Raw genomic sequence first — 23,501 nt, forward strand, 5'->3', positions numbered from 1 at the left:
GACATCTGGGGTCTAATGGACCCCAGGTGTCTCAATAAAGAGGACCTGTCAAGGCCCATGCTATCACAAGGGATGTTGTGCAAATACCGTGTGATATAAAAAAAATTGCAACACCCACCATTTTATTCTCTAGGACCTTTGCTTAAAAAATATATAATATTCATTCTTCTACAGAAAAATACCTGAAATCATACTCATCATATTTCAGAATCTCCGTGATATCTTTTCATAAAGTGTGAGTGTATCGCCTTATTGTTTGTGTATTTTTGTCTTCAGCTATCCACTCTGCGATTTGCCAGCAGAATGAAATGCATCCCGGCAGAGTGCGTTGTCATCCAGCACTACGACCCCGTGGTAAGTGCCATCCCATTGAGTTTAGGGGTTCAGAACAAAGCGGGGGGCTCTCGTAATGTCTTAGGGCTGGGTTCACACTGACGCGACGCCAGACATCGCATGTGATTCGCACCGCATTCCTGTGCAGATCACATGCGATGTCTGTGGGATGCGAATTCAGCCACGCAAACTGTATGGCTGAATTTGCATCGCATTCGCATCAAACTCGTGCAGGACCCCCCCTTTTTTTTTATCTGCACCAAAATCGGATCACACCCATGCGTTCCGATTCCTGTCTGAATTCACAGTTCGCACTGCGATCTGCGAACCGATCTGTGGGTGTCAATAACTCCCGCAGCGGTTTTGCAGAGGGCAGTGTGAACCGCTGGCGATTCAGGTGCGATGTGGGAACCCGCACTGGATTCGCAGGGTTTCCCGCATCGCACCTTCAGGCTTTTGTTCAAGTTCTTTAAAAAAAGAAGCAGAAGAAACTGCATTCCTTATGTAGCTCTTCACACTGGTCCGTTGCGCTTCGGTCGCGGTTAAAAGAATTCCTGCTTGCTGCATTTTTGGTGCATGTTTGGTCCGGTAGAAGAACCGCACCAAAAAACGCATCTCTCCATTGAAACGAAAGGAAAACCGCCTCAAAAAACGCACCAAAAACGCGACGCACCTGTGGGAAGTGCTCAAGCCAGCCCAGGCTCACAAAATCGCATGACAAGGGAAATCACATTATCACAGCGCGATTTTTGAAAAGGGTCCTGATGAACTTCAGTGCGATTTCAGCCCCATAGACTTCTATGTTATCTCACAGAAGTCACATCAGCGTAGAAGCATTCCTATGCGAATTTGATGGATGAGTGTTTTTTTTTTAACCCTCACCTCTCCTCCCTGGTCATCCTTCATCCATCAATTTTTGATACAACTGTGAGTTTGGAGCTATCACGTACCTGATCCAAAGCCAATATGCAGAGAGGGGCTCCCCTTGCGGCTAAGTGCAATATATCTCTGATAGTGCAGCAGTAGGTTTAGGGCCCAGAGAAGCACGGGTTGCCTGCAGGATCCGGATGAACCAGGAGGAGGGTCACCTCGTGAAGGCTGCTGTGTGTGTGGCAAGATATAGGCTGCAAGAAACTCCCACCGTGATTCAGATGAACCGTGCTTCCAGGATAAAGCAGTAGAAGGCAGGCCGAGGGTCAAACACAGGATGGCACGCCAGTAATGAGTCCGTAGGGCAAGATGGGTCAAGCACTGGTAATAAAGCAGGAAGCAAGAGCAAGTCCGTAAGGCAAGCTGGGGTCATACACAGGTGATCAGGTCAAGGCAAAGTCCATGCAGCAAGCCGGGGTCATACACAGGCGATCAGGTCAAGGCAAAGTCCATGCAGTAAGCCGGGGTCATACGCAGGCGATCAGGTCAAGGCAAAGTCCATGCAGCAAGCCGGGGTCATACACAAGTGATCAGGTCAAGGCAAAGTCCATGCAGCAAGCCGGGGTCATACACAGGTGATCAGGTCAAGGCAAAGTCCATGCAGTAAGCCGGGGTCATACACAGGCGATCAGGTCAAGGCAAAGTCCATGCAGCAAGCCGGGGTCCTACACAGGTGATCAAGCAGATGGAAGGTCAAGGAGCAAGCCAGGAAAAGAGGTCAAGCATGTCTGGAACAAGCCGGGTCAAGCACGGGAATGCATCGATGGCGCCCATCTCTACTACTAGCAAGATTGCCTTTTCTTCCACGGCCATTTCCCTGACAGGAGCATTTTTTGGATCCTGCCTTCGCTCAATCGATCCTTCCTTCAATCAATCCTTCCTTCGATCGATCCTCTCTTCGCTCACTCGATCAATCCTTTCATTGGATTATTATTATACAGGATTTATATGGCGCCAACAGTTTATGCTGCGCTTTGCAACATGAGGGCAGACAGTACAGTTACAATACCATTCAATACAGGAGGAATCAGAGGGCCCTGCTCATTGGAGCTTACAATCTAACAGAGAGGGTCCAGTGATATAAAAGGTGATAACTGTGGGGGGGATGAGCTAGATTGATCCTTCCTTCCTTCCTTCCTTCCTTCCTTCCTTCCTTCCTTCTTTCCTCTCCCTTCCTTCCTTCCTTCCTTCCTTCCTTCCTTCCTTCCTTCCTTCCTTCCTTCCTTCCTTCCTTCCTTCCTTCCTTCCTTCCTTCCTTCCTTCCTTCCTTCCTTCTTTCCTCTTCCTTCCTTCCTTCCTTCCTTCCTTCCTTCCTTCCTTCCTTCCATCGAATGAAGGAGCTTCCAAAGGATCAAGTGATCAAAGGAAGAATCAAAACCGCTTCAGTGTGATCCTAGCCTTGGGCAGCAAGGATGACCAGGGAGGAGAGGTGAGGGTTAAAAAAAAAAAACACTCATCCATCAAAGTCGCATAGGAATGTTTCTTATCTATGCTGATTCAACTTTTAAAGTTGCATGAAAATCGCACTGAAAATGGCATGAAAATCGCATTAGAATAGTGGGAGGTGATATGGGGAAAACGCATGAAAATTGCACCATGCACTCCATTATATTTACACAATGTGGCAAAAATATGCATTTTTCATACAGAGCAGTGTGAAAGTAGCCATAGGCTGGCCATACATTTTATAGATTTTTTTTTCTTCAGCCTAAAAAAAAATTAAAATAAAAAAAAAGTGTTGGTTATAGATACACCTTAAATGTAGATTTTCAAAGCCTCTAAAATATTAGATGTCACGTTGATGCCGCCCTGTGCCTGATGTGTGTGATCTGTTTTCTTCTTCTGGCAGCGAATGTGTAAAAATTTGCAGCAAGAGATCGAACTCCTTCGCAGGGAGCTGACCCTCCGCGACACTCTGGTAAGGGATCGTCTGGTGCGACTCGCTCGTCATCCAGCGATGGTCATCGGCCCGTTTTATAAAGAAAATCTTAACAGCCTCAACCTTCATTTTATTCTTCATTTTTTTGCCTCAATATCAGTTTTATATAGAAGGACGTCACCAAATTGTCGGCCATACTGCTGCTTTATAACTGTCACACAACTGTTTGTTCACCTGAACATCTCTACCCCCCCTGTATTGGGGGCCCCTAAGGGAGGTCTCTTCATGTGGCTCTATAAAGGTCTTCTAGCAGCACCAGTCGGGTTGAGGGATCTGCAGAGAGTTCTATGTCCTAGACACGTGCAATTCATTTTCACTCTGATTTCTTTTTTTCTTTTTTTTTTTACGAATTTCGACAAATTAGTTAATCCAGAAATCTCTGAATTAATAAAAACCCGTTTTGTACATGGGAGGAGTCTGTAAAACTTCTGTACATGGGAGGAGCCTGTGATACTTCTGTACATGGGAGGAGTCTGTGATACTTATGTACATGGGAGGAGTCTGTGATACTTATGTACATGGGAGGAGCCTGTGATACTTATGTACATGGGAGGAGTCTGTGATACTTATGTACATGGGAGGAGCCTGTGATACTTATGTACATGGGAGGAGTCTGTGATACCTATGTACATGGGAGGAGCCTGTGATACTTATGTACATGGGAGGAGTCTGTGATACTTCTGTACATGGGAGGAGTCTGTGATACTTATGTACATGGGAGGAGCCTGTGATACTTATGTACATGGGAGGAGTCTGTGATACTTGTGTACATGGGAGGAGTCTGTGATACTTATGTACATGGGAGGAGTCTGTGATACTTATGTACATGGGAGGAGTCTGTGATACTTATGTACATGGGAGGACCCTTTGATACTTATGTACATGGGAGGAGCCTGTGATACTTATGTACATGGGAGGAGCCTGTGATACTTATGTACATGGGAGGAGCCTGTGATACTTATGTACATGGGAGGAGTCTGTGATACTTATGTACATGGGAGGAGTCTGTGATACTTATGTACATGGGAGGAGTCTGTGATACTTATGTACATGGGAGGAGTCTGTGATACTTATGTACATGGGAGGAGTCTGTGATACTTCTGTACATGGGAGGAGCCTGTGATACTTCTGTACATGGGAGGAGCCTGTGATACTTATGTACATGGGAGGAGTCTGTGATACTTCTGTACATGGGAGGAGCCTGTGATACTTCTGTACATGGGAGGAGCCTGTGATACTTATGTACATGGGAGGAGTCTGTGATATGTACATGGGAGGAGTCTGTAAAACTTCTGTACATGGGAGGAGTCTGTGATACTTATGTACAGGGGAGGAGTCTGTGATACTTCTGTACATGGGAGGAGCCTGTGATACTTATGTACATGGGAGGAGCCTGTGATACTTATGTACATGGGAGGAGCCTGTGATACTTATGTACATGGGAGGAGTCTGTGATATGTACATGGGAGGAGTCTGTAAAACTTCTGTACATGGGAGGAGCCTGTGATACTTCTGTACATGGGAGGAGACTGTGATACTTATGTACATGGGAGGAGTCTGTGATATGTACATGGGAGGAGTCTGTAAAACTTCTGTACATGGGAGGAGCCTGTGATACTTCTGTACATGGGAGGAGACTGTGATACTTATGTACATGGGAGGAGCCTGTGATACTTCTGTACATGGGAGGAGACTGTGATACTTATGTACATGGGAGGAGCCTGTGATACTTATGTACATGGGAGGAGTCTGTGATACTTGTGTACATGGGAGGAGCCTGTGATACTTATGTACATGGGAGGAGTCTGTGATACTTATGTACATGGGAGGAGCCTGTGATACTTATGTACATGGGAGGAGCCTGTGATACTTATGTACATGGGAGGAACCTGTGATACTTATGTACATGGGAGGAGCCTGTGATACTTATGTACATGGGAGGAGTCTGTGATACTTATGTACATGGGAGGAGCCTGTGATACTTATGTACATGGGAGGAGTCTGTGATACTTGTGTACATGGGAGGAGCCTGTGATACTTATGTACATGGGAGGAGCCTGTGATACTTGTGTACATGGGAGGAGCCTGTGATACTTATGTACATGGGAGGAGTCTGTGATACTTATGTACATGGGAGGAGTCTGTGATATGTACATGGGAGGAGCCTGTGATACTTATGTACATGGGAGGAGCCTGTGATACTTCTGTACATGGGATTTTTTTTTTAGTTTTTTTGAATTTGAAAAGATTTCAAACTTCTTTCTTGTCATTATGGGGGATTGTTTGAAGAATTTTGAGGAAAATAATGAATTTAATCCATTTTGGAATAAGACTGTAACATAGCAAAATGTGGAAAAAGTGAAGCGCTGTGAATACTTTCCGGATGCACTACATTGGTAAAAAAAAAAAAAAAAGAGTTCCTTTTGTTTAGTTTTATTACGTTTTTATTGTCTAAGGACTACAAAAAAAAAAAAAAAATCATTGTTGCAAGACACTGGGGTTGATTTACTAAAGGCAAATAGACTGTGCACTTTGCGAGTGCAATTGCTCCAGAGCTTAGTAAATGAGGCTTCACTTTGCAAACCCAATCACATGCAAGGAAAGCTAAAAAAAACAGCCTGTTTTCTTTCACATGATTGGATGATGGAAGTCAGCAGAGCTTCTGCTCATTTACTAAGCTCTGGAGTAACTGCACTTTGCATGGAGCACAGTCTATTTGCCTTTAGTAAATCAGCCCCATAGTCCTGTAAAGAAAAAATTGTTTGTTCCTAAAAAGCACTATAATGTATTCCCTTATTATCTTAAGTAATAACAAAGTTATTGCTGAATAAACAGGTCCATATCAGAATTGTAAAAACTGCTCTGCCCATTGGGGGTGAACAGGTGTGATGATTAAAATATAATATATAAAATTTTGCTTTAATATTTTTTGAATAACGTGAATTTATCTTACAATTACAGTATTCAATTGAGTCACACTGCCATCTTCAGGCAGCAGTGGTAACTGCAGACCAAAGGCTAATCTTTCTTTAGCTTCCACCTAAAACGCGAAATGCCTAAAATACCACCTAAAATGCGATCACCATGTCATAGCTAACAAAGTGATCACATGCACTATATTACCAAAAGTATTGGGACGCCTGCCTTTACATGAACTTTAATGACATCCCAGTCTTAGTCCGTAGGGTTCAATATTGAGTTGGCTCCGCCCTTTGCAGCTATAACAGCTTCAACTCTTCTGGGAAGGCCGTCCACAAGGTTTAGGAGGGTGTCTATGGGAATGTTTGATCATTCTTCCTGAATGCATTAGTGAGGTCAGGCACTGATGTTGGACGAGAAGGCCTGGCTCACAGTCTCCTCGCTAATTCGTCCAAAAGGTGTTCTATCAGATTGAGGTCAGGACTCTGTGCGGGCCAGTCAAGTTCCTCCACCCCAAACTCGCTCATCCATGTCTTTATGGACCTTGCTTTGTGCACTGGTCCAAATCATTTGGTGGAGGGGGGATTATGGTGTGGGGTTGTTTTTCAGGGGTTGGGCTTGGCCCCTTAGTTCCAGTGAAGGGAAGGCGTCAGCATACCAAGACATTTTGGACAATTTCATGCTCCCAACTTTGTGGGAACAGTTTGGGGACGGCCCCTTCCTGTTCCAACATGACTGCGCACCAGTGTACAAAGCAAGGTCCATAAAGACATGGATGAGCGAGTTCGGGATGGAGGAACTTGACTGGCCTGCACAGAGTCCTGACCTCAACCTGATAGAAAACCTTTGGGATGAATTAGAGTGGAGACTGTGAGCCAGGCCTTCTCATCCAACATCAGTGCCTGACCTCACAAATGCTCTTCTGGAAGAATGGTCAAACATTCCCATAGACACCCTCCTAAACCTTGTGGACGGCCTTCCCAGAAGAGTTGAAGTTGTTATAGCTGCAAAGGGCGGAGCCAACTCAATATTGAACCCTACGGGCTAAGACTGGGATGTCATTAAACTTCATGTGAAGGCAGGCGTCCCAATACTTTTGGTAATATAGTGCATGTGATCACTTTGTTAGCTATGACATGGTGATCACATTTTAGGTGGTATTTTAGGCATTTCGCGTTTTAGGTGGAAGCTAAAGAAAAATTAGCCTTTGGTCTGCAGTTACCACTGCTGCCTGAAGATGGCAGTGTGGCTCAATTGAATACTTTTGGTAATATAGTGTATATAGTAGCCACTCTCATTGATTCTTAGTCCTTGGTTGGAACCATAGCTGCCATTGGCAGCCGGGTTTGATAGTTTGCAGCCACACACACAGACTTGGCAGGCGCCTGTCATAATGGGGAGGACAGATGAATGTTCCCTCTGCATGGGGCATGGTGTGGGAGAATATTAGATTGCAGACAGGAAGAGGCTGAGCTCAGGTTCTGAATATTATTGGTTCACCAATCTGGTTTTCCTTCTTTCAGGCCAATCGTGCCGTTATCAGCTACGAACCGTTTAATGATGGCCAGATCTCCGAGATTACCTCTCAGGTCCGCAGATATCTGGAGGGGAAGATGGATGAGATAGAAGTGAGTATCTTCTACATCTAACCAAACTGCAACAATGAAACCCATCCTAATCCTTCTTCTATCATATGAATGGTACCATCGTACTGAGGGGTTAGAGGAAGTTCCTTCTCCTCGCACCATTTATTTGTACCCCTAAAATTGTTGTTCCTTCTACACTCACCGGACACTTTATTAGGTCCTCCTTGCTAGTAGCGGGTTGGACCTCCTTTTGCCTTCATTCTTGGTGGTGTAGATACAACAAGGTGTTGGAAACGTTCCTCAGAGATTTTCCTCCATAGTGACCTGATAACATCACACAGTTGCTGCAGATTTGTCGGCTGCACATCCATGATGCCAATCTCTCCCGTTCCACCACATGCCAAAGGCCCTCTATTGGATGAGATGTGGTGAGTGTGGAGGACATTGGAGTACAGGGACCTCATTGTCCAGTGGAGAGATGATTGGAGCTTTGTGACATGGTGCATTATCCTGCTGGAAGGAGCCATCAGAAGATGGGGACACTGTAGTCATAAAGGGATGGACATGACCCATCCCCCACACCATTACACCCCCCACCACCAGCCTGAACCTGTGATACCCCATCCCCCACACCATTACACCCCCACCACCAGCCTGAACCGGTGATATCCCATCCCCCACACCATTACACCCCCACCACCAGCCTGAACCGGTGATATCCCATCCCCCACACCATTACACCCCCACCACCAGCCTGAACCGGTGATACCCCATCCCCCACACCATTACACCCCCACCACCAGCCTGAACTGGTGATATCCCATCCCCCACACCATTACACCCCACCACCAGCCTGAACCGGTGATACCCCATCCCCCACACCATTACACCCCCACCACCAGCCTGAACCGGTGATATCCCATCCCCCACACCATTACACCCCCACCACCAGCCTGAACCGGTGATATCCCATCCCCCACACCATTACACCCTCACCACCAGCCTGAACCGGTGATATCCCATCCCCCACACCATTACAACCCCACCACCAGCCTGAACCTGTGATATCCCATCCCCCACACCATTACACCCCCACCACCAGCCTGAACCGGTGATATCCCATCCCCCACACCATTACACCTCCACCACCAGCCTGAACCAGTGATATCCCATCCCCCACACCATTACACCCCCACCACCAGCCTGAACCGGTGATATCCCATCCCCCACACCATTACACCCCCACCACCAGCCTGAACCGGTGATATCCCATCCCCCACACCATTACACCCCCCACCACCAGCCTGAACCAGTGATACCCCATCCCCCACACCATTACACCCCCACCACCAGCCTGAACCGGTGATATCCCATCCCCCACACCATTACACCCCCACCACCAGCCTGAACCGGTGATATCCCATCCCCCACACCATTACATCCCCACCACCAGCCTGAACCGGTGATATCCCATCCCCCACACCATTACACCCCCACCACCAGCCTGAACCGGTGATATCCCATCCCCCACACCATTACACCCCCACCACCAGCCTGAACCGGTGATACCCCATCCCCCACACCATTACACCCCCACCACCAGCCTGAACCGGTGATATCCCATCCCCCACACCATTACACCCCCCACCACCAGCTTGAACCTGTGATACAAGGCAGGATGGATCCATGCACCAAATTCTGATCCCACCATCTGAATGTCGCAGCTGAAATCCAGACTCATCAGACCAGGAAACGTTTTTTCCAATCTTCTATTGTCCATTTTTGGTGATCCTGTGCCAATTGTAGCCTCAAGTTTTCTGTTCTTAGCTGACAGGAGTGGCACCCGGTGTGGTCTTCTGCTGCTGTAGCCCATCTGCTTCAAGGTTGGATGTGTTGTGTGTTCAGAGATGGTATTCTGCATACCTTGGATGTAACGAGGGGTTATTTGAGTTATTGTTATCTTTCTATCACCTGGAACCAGTCTGCCCATTCTCCTCTGACCTCAACAAGGCATTTTCCTCCACACAACTGCCGCTCACTGGATATTTTCTCTCTTTTTCCCTCCATTCTCTGTAATCCCCGAGAGATGGTTGTGTGTGTGAAAATCCCAGAAAGACCAACCCGTTTGGCACCAACAACCACGCCACCTTCAAAGTCACTTAAATCCCCTTTCTTCCCCCATTCTGATGCTCGGTTTGAACTTCAGCAAGTCGTCTTCACCACGACTGGATGCCTAAATGCATTGAGTTGCTGTCATGTGATTGGCTGATTAGCAATTTGTGTTACTAAGCCATTAAACAGGTGTACCTAACAAAGTGGCCGGTGAGTGTATTTACCTGGTCTGTATTGAAGATTGCAATAACTGATCATTGTTTTTTTTTTTTTTTTTCATTCCAATCAGATACTGAGCCTCCGACAAATCCAGGAGATATTTTCTCAGTTCAGACTTATTGTGAAGTACGTTTTTTTTTTTTTTCCACATTCTGTCAAAGTTCAATTATAAATTAAAGTATCATTTTAAAACTTTGTGCCAAGGGTCTCATATAGGGGTCAGAGGTGCCCAACCAGAAGCCAAGAGACAAAGGGGATGATTTACTAAAGGCAAATCCACTTTGCACTACAAGTGAACTTGGAAGTGCAGTCTCTGTAGATCTGAAGGGAAGATCTGAAATGAGGGGAAGCTCTGCTGATTTTATCATCCAATCACGTGCAAGCTAAAATTATGTTTTTTATTTTCCTTGCATGTCCCCCTCGTATCTACAGTGACTGCACTTCCAAGTACACTTGCAGTGCAAAGTGGATTTGCCTTTAATAAATAACCCCCAAAGAGACTCACCGAAGGGTCAGAGGTGCCCCAACCCAAAGCCAAGAGACAAAAAGGCTCACCGAGGGGTCAGAGGTACCCCAGCCAGAAGCCAAGAGAGAGAGGGTCTCATTGAGGGGTCAGAGGGCCTCACTGAGGGGTTAGAGGTGTCCCAGCCAGAAGCCAAGAAACAGAGTTTCACCAAGGGGTCAGTGGTGCCCAGCTAGAAGCCAAGAGAAAGAGGGTCCTATCGAGCAATCAGAGGTGCCCCAGCTAGTAACCAAGAGACAGGGGGTCTCACCAAGGGGCAGAGGTGCCACAGCCAGAAGCCAAAAGAGAGAGGGTCTCATTGAGGGGTCAGAGGGCCTCACTGAGGGGTTAGAGGTGTCCCAGCCAGAAACCAAGAGGCAAAGGGTCTCTCACCGAGGAGTCAGAGGTGCCACAGCCAGTAACCAAGAGACAGAGTTTCCCCCGAGGGGTTAGAGGTGCCACAGCCAGAAGCCAAGAGACCTTTCTATACACACACACAGTAACAGTGGGGGAAATCGCATGCTATTTAACCAGAAATCGCACCGCATTCCTGTTCAAATGGCATGCAATTTTTTTTTGCAGTGCAATTGTGCGACAATTTTTTTTTTGTATTGACGCAAATCGCATCGCACAGTATAGGTAATTTAGGTACTTTATTATGTTTTCATACAATGACATTTTTCTGTTTTCAGCCATCAGGAGCAGGAAGTGGAATCCAGACTGAGAAAGAAATACATTCTGATAGATAAGAACGACGCTGCAGCCGTATCGGAGGTGCAGAAGGTGGGTGTTCTGCTACACGTTTCCCTGCGAGTAACTCCACATTCAGCTAAACCCTCCTATTCTGCAATAAGCCGGACTGGATGTCATTTTGAATTTCCCATGATGCTCCACTACAGTGCAGAGTGCATGAGCACCATTGGAAATGTAGTTCTAAAACATCTGGGGTGCCGAGGTTCCCCATCACTGAGCTAGGCTGTAGATGGCGATAAGTAATTCTCACCAGCGGTGCTGCGTTTAGAGAATGTAAACAGATGCAGGTTTTAGTCCAACATGTGCTCTGATAGCGGGTTCCTTCTTTCAGTCTCCGAGGTGAAGTCTGAGCTCCCAGGATGCACCTGTTTCCTTTTCTTAGACTGAAGGATATTGGGAACTTTTATGAAAGCTGAACAGTTTCTAGTTTCTGCAGAACAGTAAATTTATTAACGTCCCCATCTAGTGGTCAAATTCGATATTGCAGGCAGAACAACTTCTCTACCCCGCTCTTCTGTTTTTGGTAGCCCATTTCTCTGCTATTCTCGACCTTCCATTTCAGGCGTCAGTCTACAGATGAAGAACTGTTCTTGGCTCTTCTGTCCTAACTGCACCGGGACAGACTGCCAAAGCCATGTCAGAAGACAGACGGGTATAATAAGTCCTGTAGACATGTAACGGGTACCTGTAATTGGGCAGATGTTGGCACCAAGTGGTACAGTTCTGCCCCGCTGCGTCTTGAATAGAGTGCCCACCTACCTGCCTTTGTAGCCACCATATTGGACACACATCTCCTGACCATAGGCCGGCTCACTACAGCCCCGGCCAGAAGTCTTAGGCTCCATTTACATTAGCGCATCTCCAAAGCCACGCGATTTCCAGTGCGACTTTGACGCGACTTTTAGTGCGGCTTTGATCCGACTTTACACTCTCCGGACCAAAGTCGCACCATTATTAGTGCAGGCGCCTTTTGAAAATTGCTGCGACTTGAAGTGGCCACCGGTTTGAACGGGTTCCATTGCAAACGATGGGCTGCAACTTGTCATGTCCAAAGTCGCAGGACAAATCGCACAAGTGTGAACGGGCCCTTAAAGTGGATCTACAAGACATCCGAGCACCACAAACCAAAAATGCTATTTAATTTTTTTTTTAATATTCAAGGCAATCTCTCCCCCCCCCCCCATCCATTCATGTTTCCATGCTTTATTTTGTTGAGGAATCACTTTGAAAAACACCCCCACCTAGCATTTCTGGCTGCAGCCATCTTGAGTAAGGGCAGTTGATTCATGTAGTATTTACTTCCTGGAATCCATCTGCCCTTAGCTGAAGCATGCAGGCAGGAGGGTGCACTTAGCTGAGAAACCCCTCCCCCCCTCCTCCCCTGAAGACTCCTGGGGTGTATGACATCATTGGGCTAGGCCAGAAACCAGGAAGTAACTGGAGAAATGTAAAAAAAAAAAAGTTTAAAACAAGTAAATATAATATACATTCCTATCTATTTACTATTGCAGCAGCATGAGGATTGAAATAATCACTGTTGATTGGGAGAGTGAAGTTCTACTATAACCGAATGATGGCTACAGCGTGGTCGTCCAGTTCTGGGAAGGCGTCTATTGGGAGGGCACCCGGCCCGCTTTGTGAGCTGATCACAGATCAGGGTAAAGAGCCAATCACAGCGGCTCTTTACCATGTGATCAGCTGTGTCCAATCGCTGCTGATCCTCCATGTATGCACACTTGCCGGTTATCGGCATTCCTTTCCTCACCCGAGAGGAGAGCCAGTAACCGGCAAGTGTGAAAGAGAACATCTACACTGATAATCCGTGTTCTGTTTATCAGTGCAGCCCCAATAGTACCAGTCAGTGCCTCCTCATCAGTGTCACCTATCAGTGCCCGTGAGTGGCGCATATCAGTGCAGCCTCATCAGTGCCGCCTATTAGGGCCCATCAGTGCTGCTTATTAGAGCCTATCAGTGCAGCCCTATCAGTGCCGCATATCAGTGCAGCCTCATCAGTGCCGCCTATCAGTGCCCATCAGTGCCAATCAGTGCCGCCTATTAGGGCCCATCAGTGCTGCTTATTAGAGCCCATCAGTGCCAATCAGTGCCACCTATTAGGGCCCATCAGTGCAGCCCTATCAGTGCAGCCTCATCAGTGCAGCCTCCTCAGTGCCGCCTGTCAGTGCAGCCTCCTCAGTGCCGCCTGTCAGTGCAGCCTCCTCAGTGCCGCCTATCAGTGCAGCCCCATCAGTGCCGCCTATCAGTGCCGCATGTCAGTGCAGCGTCCTCAGTGCCGCCTATCAGTGCAGCCTCCTCAGTGCCGCCTATCAGTGCAGCCTCCTCAGTGCCACCTATTGGTGCAGTCTCATCAGTGCAGGCTCATCAGTGCCACATATCAGTGCAGCCTCATCAGTGCCACATATCGGTGCAGCCTCATCAGTGCCGCCTATCGGTGCAGCCTCATCAGTGCCACATATCGGTGCAGCCTCATCAGTGCCGCCTATCGGTGCAGCCTCATCAGTGCCGCCTATCGGTGCAGCCTCATCAGTGCCACATATCGGTGCAGCCTCATCCGTGCCACATATCAGTGCAGCCTCATCAGTGCCACATATCAGTGCCCATCAGTGCCACATATCAGTGCAGCCTCATCAGTGCCACATATCAGTGCAGCCTCATCAGTGCCACATATCAGTGCAGCCTCATCAGTGCCGCCTTTTGGTGCAGCCGCATATCCATGCCGCCTCATCAGTGCCCATCAGTGCTGCATATTGGCGAGCCTCATCAGTGCCGCATATCAGTGCAACCCCACCAGCGCATATCAGTAAAGGAGAAAAATTACCCATTTGCAAAATTTTATAACAAAAATAAAAAAAAATATTTTTTGTTTCAAAATATTTAGTATTTTTTTGTTTGTTTAGCAAAGAACAAAAACCCAGCAGTGATAAATAGCACCAAAAGAAATGTCTATATGTGTGAAGACAATGATACGTTGATCGGGGTGCTCTTGTCATGTATATATCAGAATATTCTGCTTATATGTTGTTGTTCTCAGGCCGGCCTGGTGGATGCCGAGGGCCATTTGGTGGGAGAATCGGACGGCACTGGTTTTGGCATCGGAGTGGCGCCATTCTCTCCAAAACCAAATAGTACCATATCTGCAAAGAAACCCAAAAGCCGAAAATCAAAGGAGCGGGTCAGGTGAGCCGGACACAGGGTGCGTCTCGCGGTGGGGGCGGGGCTTATGTGTGACTTGGTCAAAACTCCAGATTGTAGATAATGGAGCTAGTGCTAGATCAAGTGAAACTCCAATTCATTTGAGGGGTAATATTCCCGAAGGGTCAACAGATAGGCCATTCCAATGCACTGCAGAAATCTGAGTGCCAAGTGGGCGGGTCTTCTATCTGTTGGCACACAGGGCAGATATCTCTGGACCTCCGAACCTCAGAAAAGGGCTCCGGGGTCCATCTGAGAGGGGGGAGGGGGCATAATAATATTAGTGATCATTCTGTATTACCTGATAAATTCTTTGGTAATTAATCATTCTTCCTATTGATACATTCTTTCTATTATTTATACATTATTTCTGGTAATTGATCATTCTTCTTATTAACTGATTCATTCTTTCAATTAATTCATTCTTCCTAATAATTGATCATTCTTTCCGGTAATTACCATTCCTTCTATTGATTGACACATTCTTTCTTTTAATTGACCATTCTTTCTATTAATAATTTTATTATTGATCATTCTTCCAATTAATTGATCATTCGCCCCATTAATTGATACATTCTTCCTATTATTGATACATTCTTTCTGTTAATTGATCATTCTTCCTATTAGTTGATACATTACTTCTGTTAATTGATCATTCTTCCTATTAGTTGATACATTACTTCTGTTAATTGATCATTCTTTCTATTAATTGATCATCCTTTCTATTAATTGATCATTCTTTCTATTAATTGATCATTCTTTCTATTAATTGATCATTCTTTCTGTTAACTATTCCTTCTGTCTGTTAATTCACATTCCTTCTATTGATCATTCCCCCTATTAATTGACACATTCTTTTTGTTAATTGATCATTCTTTCTATTAACTGATCATTCTTCCAATTAATTGATCATTCTTCCTATTAATTGATCATTCTTCCTATTACGGTAATTGATCATTCTTCCTATTAATAGATACATTCTTTCTGTTATAGATGCATTCTTTCTATTAATTGATCATTCTTCCAATTAATTGATCATTCTTCCTATTAATTGATCATTCTTCCTATTAATAGATACATTCTTTCTGTTAGTGATAAATTCTCTCTGTTAATTGGTCATTCTTCCTATGAGTTGATACATTACTTATGCTAATTAACTGTTCTTTTTACTATTTAATACATTCTTTCTATTACTTGATCATTCTTCCCATTGATTGATACATTTGTTTGATTGATATATTCTGTTAATTGACCATTCTTTCTATTAATCTTTTTATTAATTGACACATTCTTTCTGTTAATTGATCATTCTTTCTATTAACTGATCATTCTTCCAATTAATTGATCATTCTTCCAATTAATTGATCATTCTTCCTATTAATTGATCATTCTTCCTATTACGGTAATTGATCATTCTTCCTATTAATAGATACATTCTTTCTGTTATAGATGCATTCTTTCTGTTAATTGATCATTCTTTCTATTAATTGATCATTCTTCCTATTAATTGACCATTCTTCCTATTACGGTAATTGATCATTCTTCCTATTAATAGATACATTCTTTCTGTTATAGATGCATTCTTTCTGTTAATTGATCATTCTTCCTATTAATTGATCATTCTTCCTATTACGGTAATTGATCATTCTTCCTATTAATAGATACATTCTTTCTGTTATAGATGCATTCTTTCTGTTAATTGATCATTCTTTCTATTAATTGATCATTCTTCCTACTAATTGATCATTCCTCCTATTAATAGATACATTCTTTCTATTAATTGATCATTCTTCCAATTAATTGATCATTCTTCTTATCAATAGATACATTCTCTCTGTTAATTGGCCATTCTTTCTATTAGTTGATACATTACTTCTGTTAATTAATCGTTCTTTCTATTAATTGATCATTCTTTCTATTAATTGATCATTCTTCCAATTAATTGATCATTCTTCCTATTAATTGATCATTCTTCCTATTAATAGATACATTCTTTCTGTTAGTGATAAATTCTCTCTGTTAATTGGTCATTCTTCCTATTAGTTGATACATTACTTATGCTAATTAACTGTTCTTTTTACTATTTAATACATTCTTTCTATTACTTGATCATTCTTCCTATTGATTGATACATTTGTTTGATTGATATATTCTGTTAATTGACCATTCTTTCTATTAATCTTTTTATTAATTGATCATTCTTCCAATTAATCGATCATTCTTCCTGTTATTTGATACATTCTTTCTATTAATTGATTAGTTCTTTCTGTTAATTGATTATTCTTTCATTAATTGATCATTCTTCCTATAAATTGATCATTCTTTAAATGAATTGATAATTCTTTCTGTTAATTGATACATGCATACCTTTAATTTGTGACCCATTTTCTATGAACTTATTTCAGTCCTGTTGGTAGGAGAGGAAGTACTCAGAGTCCTGCCATCGGTAAAGACCTGGAATCTTTTTCTCCATCTAAAACCATGTTTTCCACATCACTGCGGGACTTCGATGTGAAGGAGATGGCTGTCAAAGAACAGCAGGAATCCACTGCCATGGAAACCCAGCGCTCCGAGGTTCCCATTAAAGAGGAGCCCAGCCGCCCCGGGTGAGAAGTGCAATCTATGTAACCTGTGGAGCGCTAAAGATACTCCTATAAATATTAATAAAGGTCTGCAGGCCACTATTAGCAGCACTGCCCTTCAGCCAACAATGTGAGATTTTTAGGGTGCTTTAACCCACACATAGAATGTCAACCTGCTAATACAAGAACTGACAATATAGTGAAGGTGTCAAGTGTAAGAAAGGAACACCAGGGGGCGCCTAAGTGCAGCATTGAAAAGACTTTAATGTTAGTGCAAAGGGTACAGATTTTAACCCTTTTACTGCCACCACTGTAGTATGTAGTAGAATGTAGTACTATGTGGTGTGTAGTATGTAATATGGTGGTAGCGGTGGGAGGATTTTACACACAATCCCGGCAATCTGACATGATAACTGTTAGCTGTCAGATAGAAGTATCCTGTGTCTCTTTAGCCACTGGATCCCTTCCACCCATCCCACATGTGTCGGTGTTCCCCGCCATGCTTCCATACTTCAGCATGGCCATCGGTGGATCCAGAACTGGCATGGTGGGTGCCGCCAGGTGGAGGGGAGGGAGATCAGTGAAAGTCTATTCCTGCTAATGGCCTGTTCCTCCATTGATACAGTGCAGTATGTGAGTGTTGCCACCAGTGGCGACTGGTGCTGGGAGGATTTTAGAGGGCGGTGCGGGTGGGCCCCTCCATGTCTACACTCACCCTACGGGCTGAGCCCTCCAGGGGTCACAGCTCCCCTGGTGCCCGGCGCTGCAGCTTCTGTGTTGACCCGGTCATCTTTCCGGGTTCTGGGTCTTGATTGGCCGATGCTGATTCACTGGCAGCACAGGGTGGGAGTGCTCTGCGCCCTGAGGACAACATGAAACTGGCAAACTGGGGCCTCGGGCTGTAGTCACATGCTTGTGAGGGGGTGACGGTCCTGGTAGAGACCTGTTGTTCCGACCGGCAGCACAGATGGTGCGGGCTGGGGGGGGGGTTACGGCGCCCCTGCGCCCCTTGTGGCCTGGCCACCACTGGTTGCTACCCTAGGACAGGAAGTGTGTTACTGGCAGGATCACCCAGTGAAAATTAAAGTAAAAACAGAAAATGAATGCAGACACTACATCTAAGGACTGGTCAGCTTACAATAAATTACATTTTTGATTTTGGCTTTAGATATTCATTACCACCTGGCTCCCTGTCGTACATGTGCCACGATGTGGAAAACAGGGACTGGATCTTCATCTTGTAGTGTCTTTCGATGAGACTGATCCGCCAACATGCTTGCTAGTATTATGATGGTGGACATACGTTACAGACCAATCACAATAATGTATGAATGAATGAATGAAGGATTTGTAGAGCGCTGCAAATGCGAACTGAATCGCCTCAAGGCGATTGATGTAGACACTAGACACGGCGCTATCAGTAAACCGGACTCTGTTCCCATACAGCTCTCCTCCCCCAAAATCTGAAGCCTTTGAGGACTTTAAAGCGGACCGCGGGAGCGAACTGAACCGAATATTTAAGGAGAATAAATCAATTCTGGGGGACAGGAAGAGGAAACAAAAGGAGATCACACAGAGGATTAATGTGATCAAGAAAGAGATCGACGTCACTTCCCAGAACCTGAATGTGACAAAACTGGAGAGAGAGAAACAAGGTATTTATTAATGGGGAATCATCAGGAGGGGCTACAGGGGGCGCTGTGGAATATGTCAGAGCCATAGAAATAATATTAGTGTGTGACTGGGGGGGGGGGGGGGACATTAGAGTGTAAGCTCCTTTGGTACAGAGACTGATGTGACTGACTCAGTGTTATTTGTACAACACTGCGGTATATGTCAGAGCTATATAAATGTATAATAATTAAAAATAGTGTGAGACTGGGGGGGGACATTAGAGTGTAAGCTCCTCTGGTGCTCTCAGATGAGGTCACTCTGTGTTTGATGGTGATGAGGGAATGTTGGTCTGATGAATCTTTACTTACAGGTGAATACATTAGTGATGAAGGTCAGGTCATCATTGATGAACAGGAGTTCATGCTGATTGTCAGACTGAAGGATCTGAAGAAACAGTATCGGGCAGATTATGATGAACTGCAAGACCTGAAAGCCGAGGTTCAGTACTGCCAGAAACTGGTGGACCAGTGCCGACAGCGACTGGTCACAGGTATGGTACTTATCTCAGATCATCTAATCTCAGGTCCGCCAAAGGTCACATTTCAGTTTTGAGTGGTCACTCATAGGCAGAATTGCTTTATATATCTCTCAAAGGATGCAGTAGTGGGCTTTGTCCCCAAATATTTGTGTAATCTGTGTCTCTGCCCCTCCCACAATGGTGAGATTTCCTTCAGTAGTTTGTGTCTCCGCCCCTCCCAAAATGGAGAGGTTTCCTTGCAGTAGTTGGTGTCTATTCCCCGCCCACAATGTTTAGATTTCCTGCAGTAGTTTGTGTCTCTGCCCCTCCCACAATGGTGAGATTTCCTGCAGTAGTTTGTGTCTCTGCCCCTCCCACAATGGTGAGATTTCCCTGCAGTAGATTGTGTCTCTGCCCCGCCCACAATGATGAGATTTCCCTGCAGTAGTTTGTGTCTCTGCCCCTCCTACAATGTTGAGATTTCCTGCAGTAGTTTGTGTCTCTGCCCCTCCCACAAAGGGGAGATTATCTGCAGTAGTTTGTGTCTCTGCCCCCCCCCCCCCCCCCACAATGGTGAGATTTCCTGCAGTAGTTTGTGTCTCTGCCCCTCCCACAATAGTGAGATTTCCTGCAGTAATTTTTGTCTCTGCCCCTCCCACAATGGTGAGATTTCCCGCAGTAGTTTGTGTCTCTGCTCCTCCCACAATGGTGAGATTTCCCTGCAGTAGTTTGTGTCTCTGCCCCTCCCACATTGGTGAGATTTCCTGCAGTAGTTTGTGTCATTCACTACTTCCTGGTTTACTATGCACATCAATATGTGCCTATGATTTGAGGATCTAACTATGAACAGCTGACAAATCATGAGATTTCCTGCAGTAGTTTGTGTCTCTGCCCCTCCCACAATGGTGAGATTTCCTGCAGTAGTTTGTGTCTCTGCCCCTCCCATAATGATGAGATTTCCCTGCAGTAGTGTGTGTCTCTGCCCCTCCCACAATGGGGAGATTTCCTGCAGTAGTTTGTGTCTCTGCCCCTCCCACAATGGTGAGATTTCCCTGCAGTAGTTTGTGTCTCTGCCCCTCCCACAATGGTGAGATTTCCCTGCAGTAGTTTGTGTCTCTGCCCCTCCCACAATGATGAGATTTCCTGCAGTAGTTTGTGTCTCTGCCCTTCCCACAATGATGATATTTCCCTGCAGTAGTTTGTGTCTCTGCCCCTCCCACAATGATGAGATTTCCCCTGCAGTAGTTTGTGTCTCTGCCCCTCCCACAATGGTGAGATTTCCCTGCAGTAGTTTGTGTCTCTGCCCCTCCCACAATGGTGAGATTCCCTTTGTCCACAATTTGTACATTTCACTAATAATGATAACAGAGTACCCTCTCAGTGCAGACTTTGTATTTTTATATTCTTGTTCCCTCAGAGTTCGAGGTTTGGTATAACGAGTCGTTCGTCCTCCCGGAGGAGGTCCAGAATTCGATGAAGGTCGGCGGCACTCTGAGACCCGGAATCTTACCTGTCCGTAAAGTTATGTCACTGGTGAGCTGTGCCATGTCTTACTTCTGTACAATGTACTACAACCATGTACAACTGCCTGGCCAATCACATCTCTGTAGATCATTTAGCTGATTGATTGATAAAGAAAGATTGTAAATCAAAGAGAACCTGTAGTGCTCATCTTCCCTCAGCTCTGTGTGGCCTTCAGGAGTGGGGAGAGTCGGTGCACAAAGGGACTCTCTGACTGCCCTCATGTGACAGTATTGGGTGCCTGAGCAGCCAATCCTCAATCACTAGGGCTGTCATAGGGGTAGATGGTGGAAGAGGGTGGGAGGGGGGGTATTGCTTCCAATACCTTGAAGTGTTACATACTACTTTTTACTCCCAGTAGTCCAGTGAAGCTGGGTGTGTGTGCTTGCATTGGAGCCACCATTATAGCAATCTCATCGCTTTGCCCTATGATTAAGGCCATGTAGGCTGAAACGCGTAAGCTTGGGCTACCTTGATGTTTTACCCTGTAGATTAATATAGTTTAACTTACGTTTTAAGATCCTGTTGGTAGCCGGCTTCTCTACTACTTTTAGACATTACCCTATTTATCTGTTACTTTTTTTTAACACTTTTATAAAATTCTGACCTGGAATGTTGTGAAGACTAAACAAGATCAGAGATGGATCTGGTGTATGTCCATATTGAGAATTGTCCTCTTGGTGTTGTCAGTCTCTGTAGAGATTGTCTTCTTCTCATGCTGTTCAGGGTGAAGATGAACAGGAGCGATACGACAGACTACAACAGGAGCTGCTAATGGAGATTCCGGGGTCTCTACCCTTCAACAGTGCCAGAAACAAAGCCAACCAGAGGGTTTGTGTGATCCTTATTTCAGAGACCACAAAACAGTGACACTGACCACCTAAAACTAGAGCTGATCTTGAAATTTGGATGACATTTGCTCAAACTAAATGTATATGTCCAGAGCTGAATCTGAATTTTAGTCTTAGTTTTGGTAGTTCAGATTTTCAAAAGGCTCTTGGAAGGAAGGGTCCAGACGTTGCCTGAGTACCCTTAGCTTGACTGCTGGTACCACTAGGTCTGATCACCCATAGCTTGACTTTCCATCCCACCAGGTCTGAGCACCCTTAGCTTGACTTTCCATCCCACCAGGTCTGAGCACCCTTAGCTTGAACTTTCCATCCCACCAGGTCTGAGCACCCTTAGCTTGACTTTCCATCCCACCAGGTCTGAGCACCCTTAGCTTGAATGGGAGCCCCACCAGGTCTTTAGCACCATTAGTCTGACTGCCAGAATCACCAGGCCTGAGCATCCTTAGCTTGACTTTCCATCCCACCAGGTCTAAGTACCCTTAGCTTGACTGTCAGTCCTACCAGGTCTAAGCATCCTTAGCTTGAATGGTAGCCCCACCAGGTCTGAGCACCTTTAGCTTGACTGCCAGTCCAACCGGGTCTGAGCACCCTTAGCTTGACTTACTGTCTCACAAGGTCTGAGCACCCTTAGCCTGACTGCCAGTCCCACCAGGTTTGGGCACCCTTACCTTGTCTGCCAGTCCCACCAGGTCTGAACACCCTTAGCTTGACTGCCAGTCCACCAGATCTGAGAGATAGTTGGGGGGTGATAAGGTCTGCTTTAAGACCTGGTTACTAGACAGTGTTGGTCTTGCCATTAATGAAAGTTATGTTCCAATTTCATTGTTGCAGCACAACTACAGCCGAGCGATGGCTCAGCTCACTCCCACCAAGAAGAAAGCGGGTCTGATCACCAGCAGTGTTAAGAACAAACCTCCCTCCACTCTGACCATCATGTGACCGTAGAGAACCCGCTCTACCTGTCCCCTCCAGGAGATGGTGCTGCACTGTGACACCAGCCAGGCCAACTAAACAAACATCATGTTATATAAAGTTTTATATCATTCTTGTTATTGTTACACTTTTTGTAAAGATAAATAAAAGATATTTCTTGCTGTTTACAACACATTTAGTAACAAAATAAATTCCAAATTTGAATTGTATTACAAAAATGATTTGACTTCTTTAACTCACTAGAGATAAACAATGAGAGACACAGCTCACTGACCGCCATCTTCCCAGGAGTTAGTGTGGGTATTATGTATACATTTTTTTTTGCACATGGAACTGTCATTGCACATAGATCAGCATTGCAGAGCACTATGGGTACATGAAGACAAAGACTGGCAGTAGCTGTTTGCAATCAGTCAGTCTCTCTGTCATTGAAACATGGTGTTATGGTGGGTGGTCATAATATTATGGCTGATCAGTATAGCTTTGTCAGAAACCATGAATCAGACCGAGCCAGAAGTACAGTTAAATCTCACTTGTTTAATAATAAAACTAAATAGAACAAACGTAGTCAAAACATAGCCAAAGTTCGGTAACCGAAACGGATAGTCAGCCAAGCCAGAAAGTCAAGAGGCCAGGGATCAGCGTAGTGGAACAGCAAGCAGGATCTGGAGCCAGAAGGAATGTCAGCCAAGCAAGTCTTTAACAGGAATGCAGGAGATAGTCTCTGTGATGTTGACCAAGGCGAAGGCAGAGATCATCTTGGCTGGACGGCTTAAGTAGGCAGGACAGATGAGCAAGATCATCAACAGGTGAGTCACTGTGGAGAGATAGGAGCTGGGAATTATCCGACAACTGAGCGGCCAGCTCAGAGAAGGAAGGGCTGAGCCCAGCCCTGCCAAGATTGCTTTGTTCTGTTTAAAACATGAATTATTGCATATAAATACTTTGTATTCTTTCCAGACAGCGATGGAGCACTAGGC

The 23,501-nt window shown here is 45.2% G+C and overlaps 1 protein-coding gene across 2 annotated transcripts in view; it reads left to right on the plus strand.

Moving 5' to 3' along the window:
- KIF9 (kinesin family member 9) overlaps positions 1–22,739 on the plus strand; it is a 64,918-nt gene extending 42,179 nt beyond the window's left edge. For both annotated transcript variants that reach the window (XM_073632920.1, XM_073632921.1), the window contains exons 10-21: positions 277–354; positions 3,113–3,181; positions 7,645–7,749; positions 10,109–10,164; positions 11,233–11,323; positions 14,343–14,488; positions 16,909–17,109; positions 18,532–18,740; positions 19,070–19,249; positions 20,634–20,749; positions 21,464–21,568; positions 22,420–22,739. In XM_073632920.1, the coding sequence (XP_073489021.1) occupies positions 277–354; positions 3,113–3,181; positions 7,645–7,749; positions 10,109–10,164; positions 11,233–11,323; positions 14,343–14,488; positions 16,909–17,109; positions 18,532–18,740; positions 19,070–19,249; positions 20,634–20,749; positions 21,464–21,568; positions 22,420–22,527 (1,464 nt within the window). In that variant the 3' untranslated portion in view covers positions 22,528–22,739. The remainder of the gene's footprint in view (positions 1–276; positions 355–3,112; positions 3,182–7,644; positions 7,750–10,108; positions 10,165–11,232; positions 11,324–14,342; positions 14,489–16,908; positions 17,110–18,531; positions 18,741–19,069; positions 19,250–20,633; positions 20,750–21,463; positions 21,569–22,419) is intronic.
- Positions 22,740–23,501: the final 762 nt, after the last annotated feature.

The sequence above is a fragment of the Aquarana catesbeiana genome, linkage group LG05 (genome assembly GCF_042186555.1).
Source record: "Aquarana catesbeiana isolate 2022-GZ linkage group LG05, ASM4218655v1, whole genome shotgun sequence".
NCBI lineage: Eukaryota > Metazoa > Chordata > Amphibia > Anura > Ranidae > Aquarana > Aquarana catesbeiana.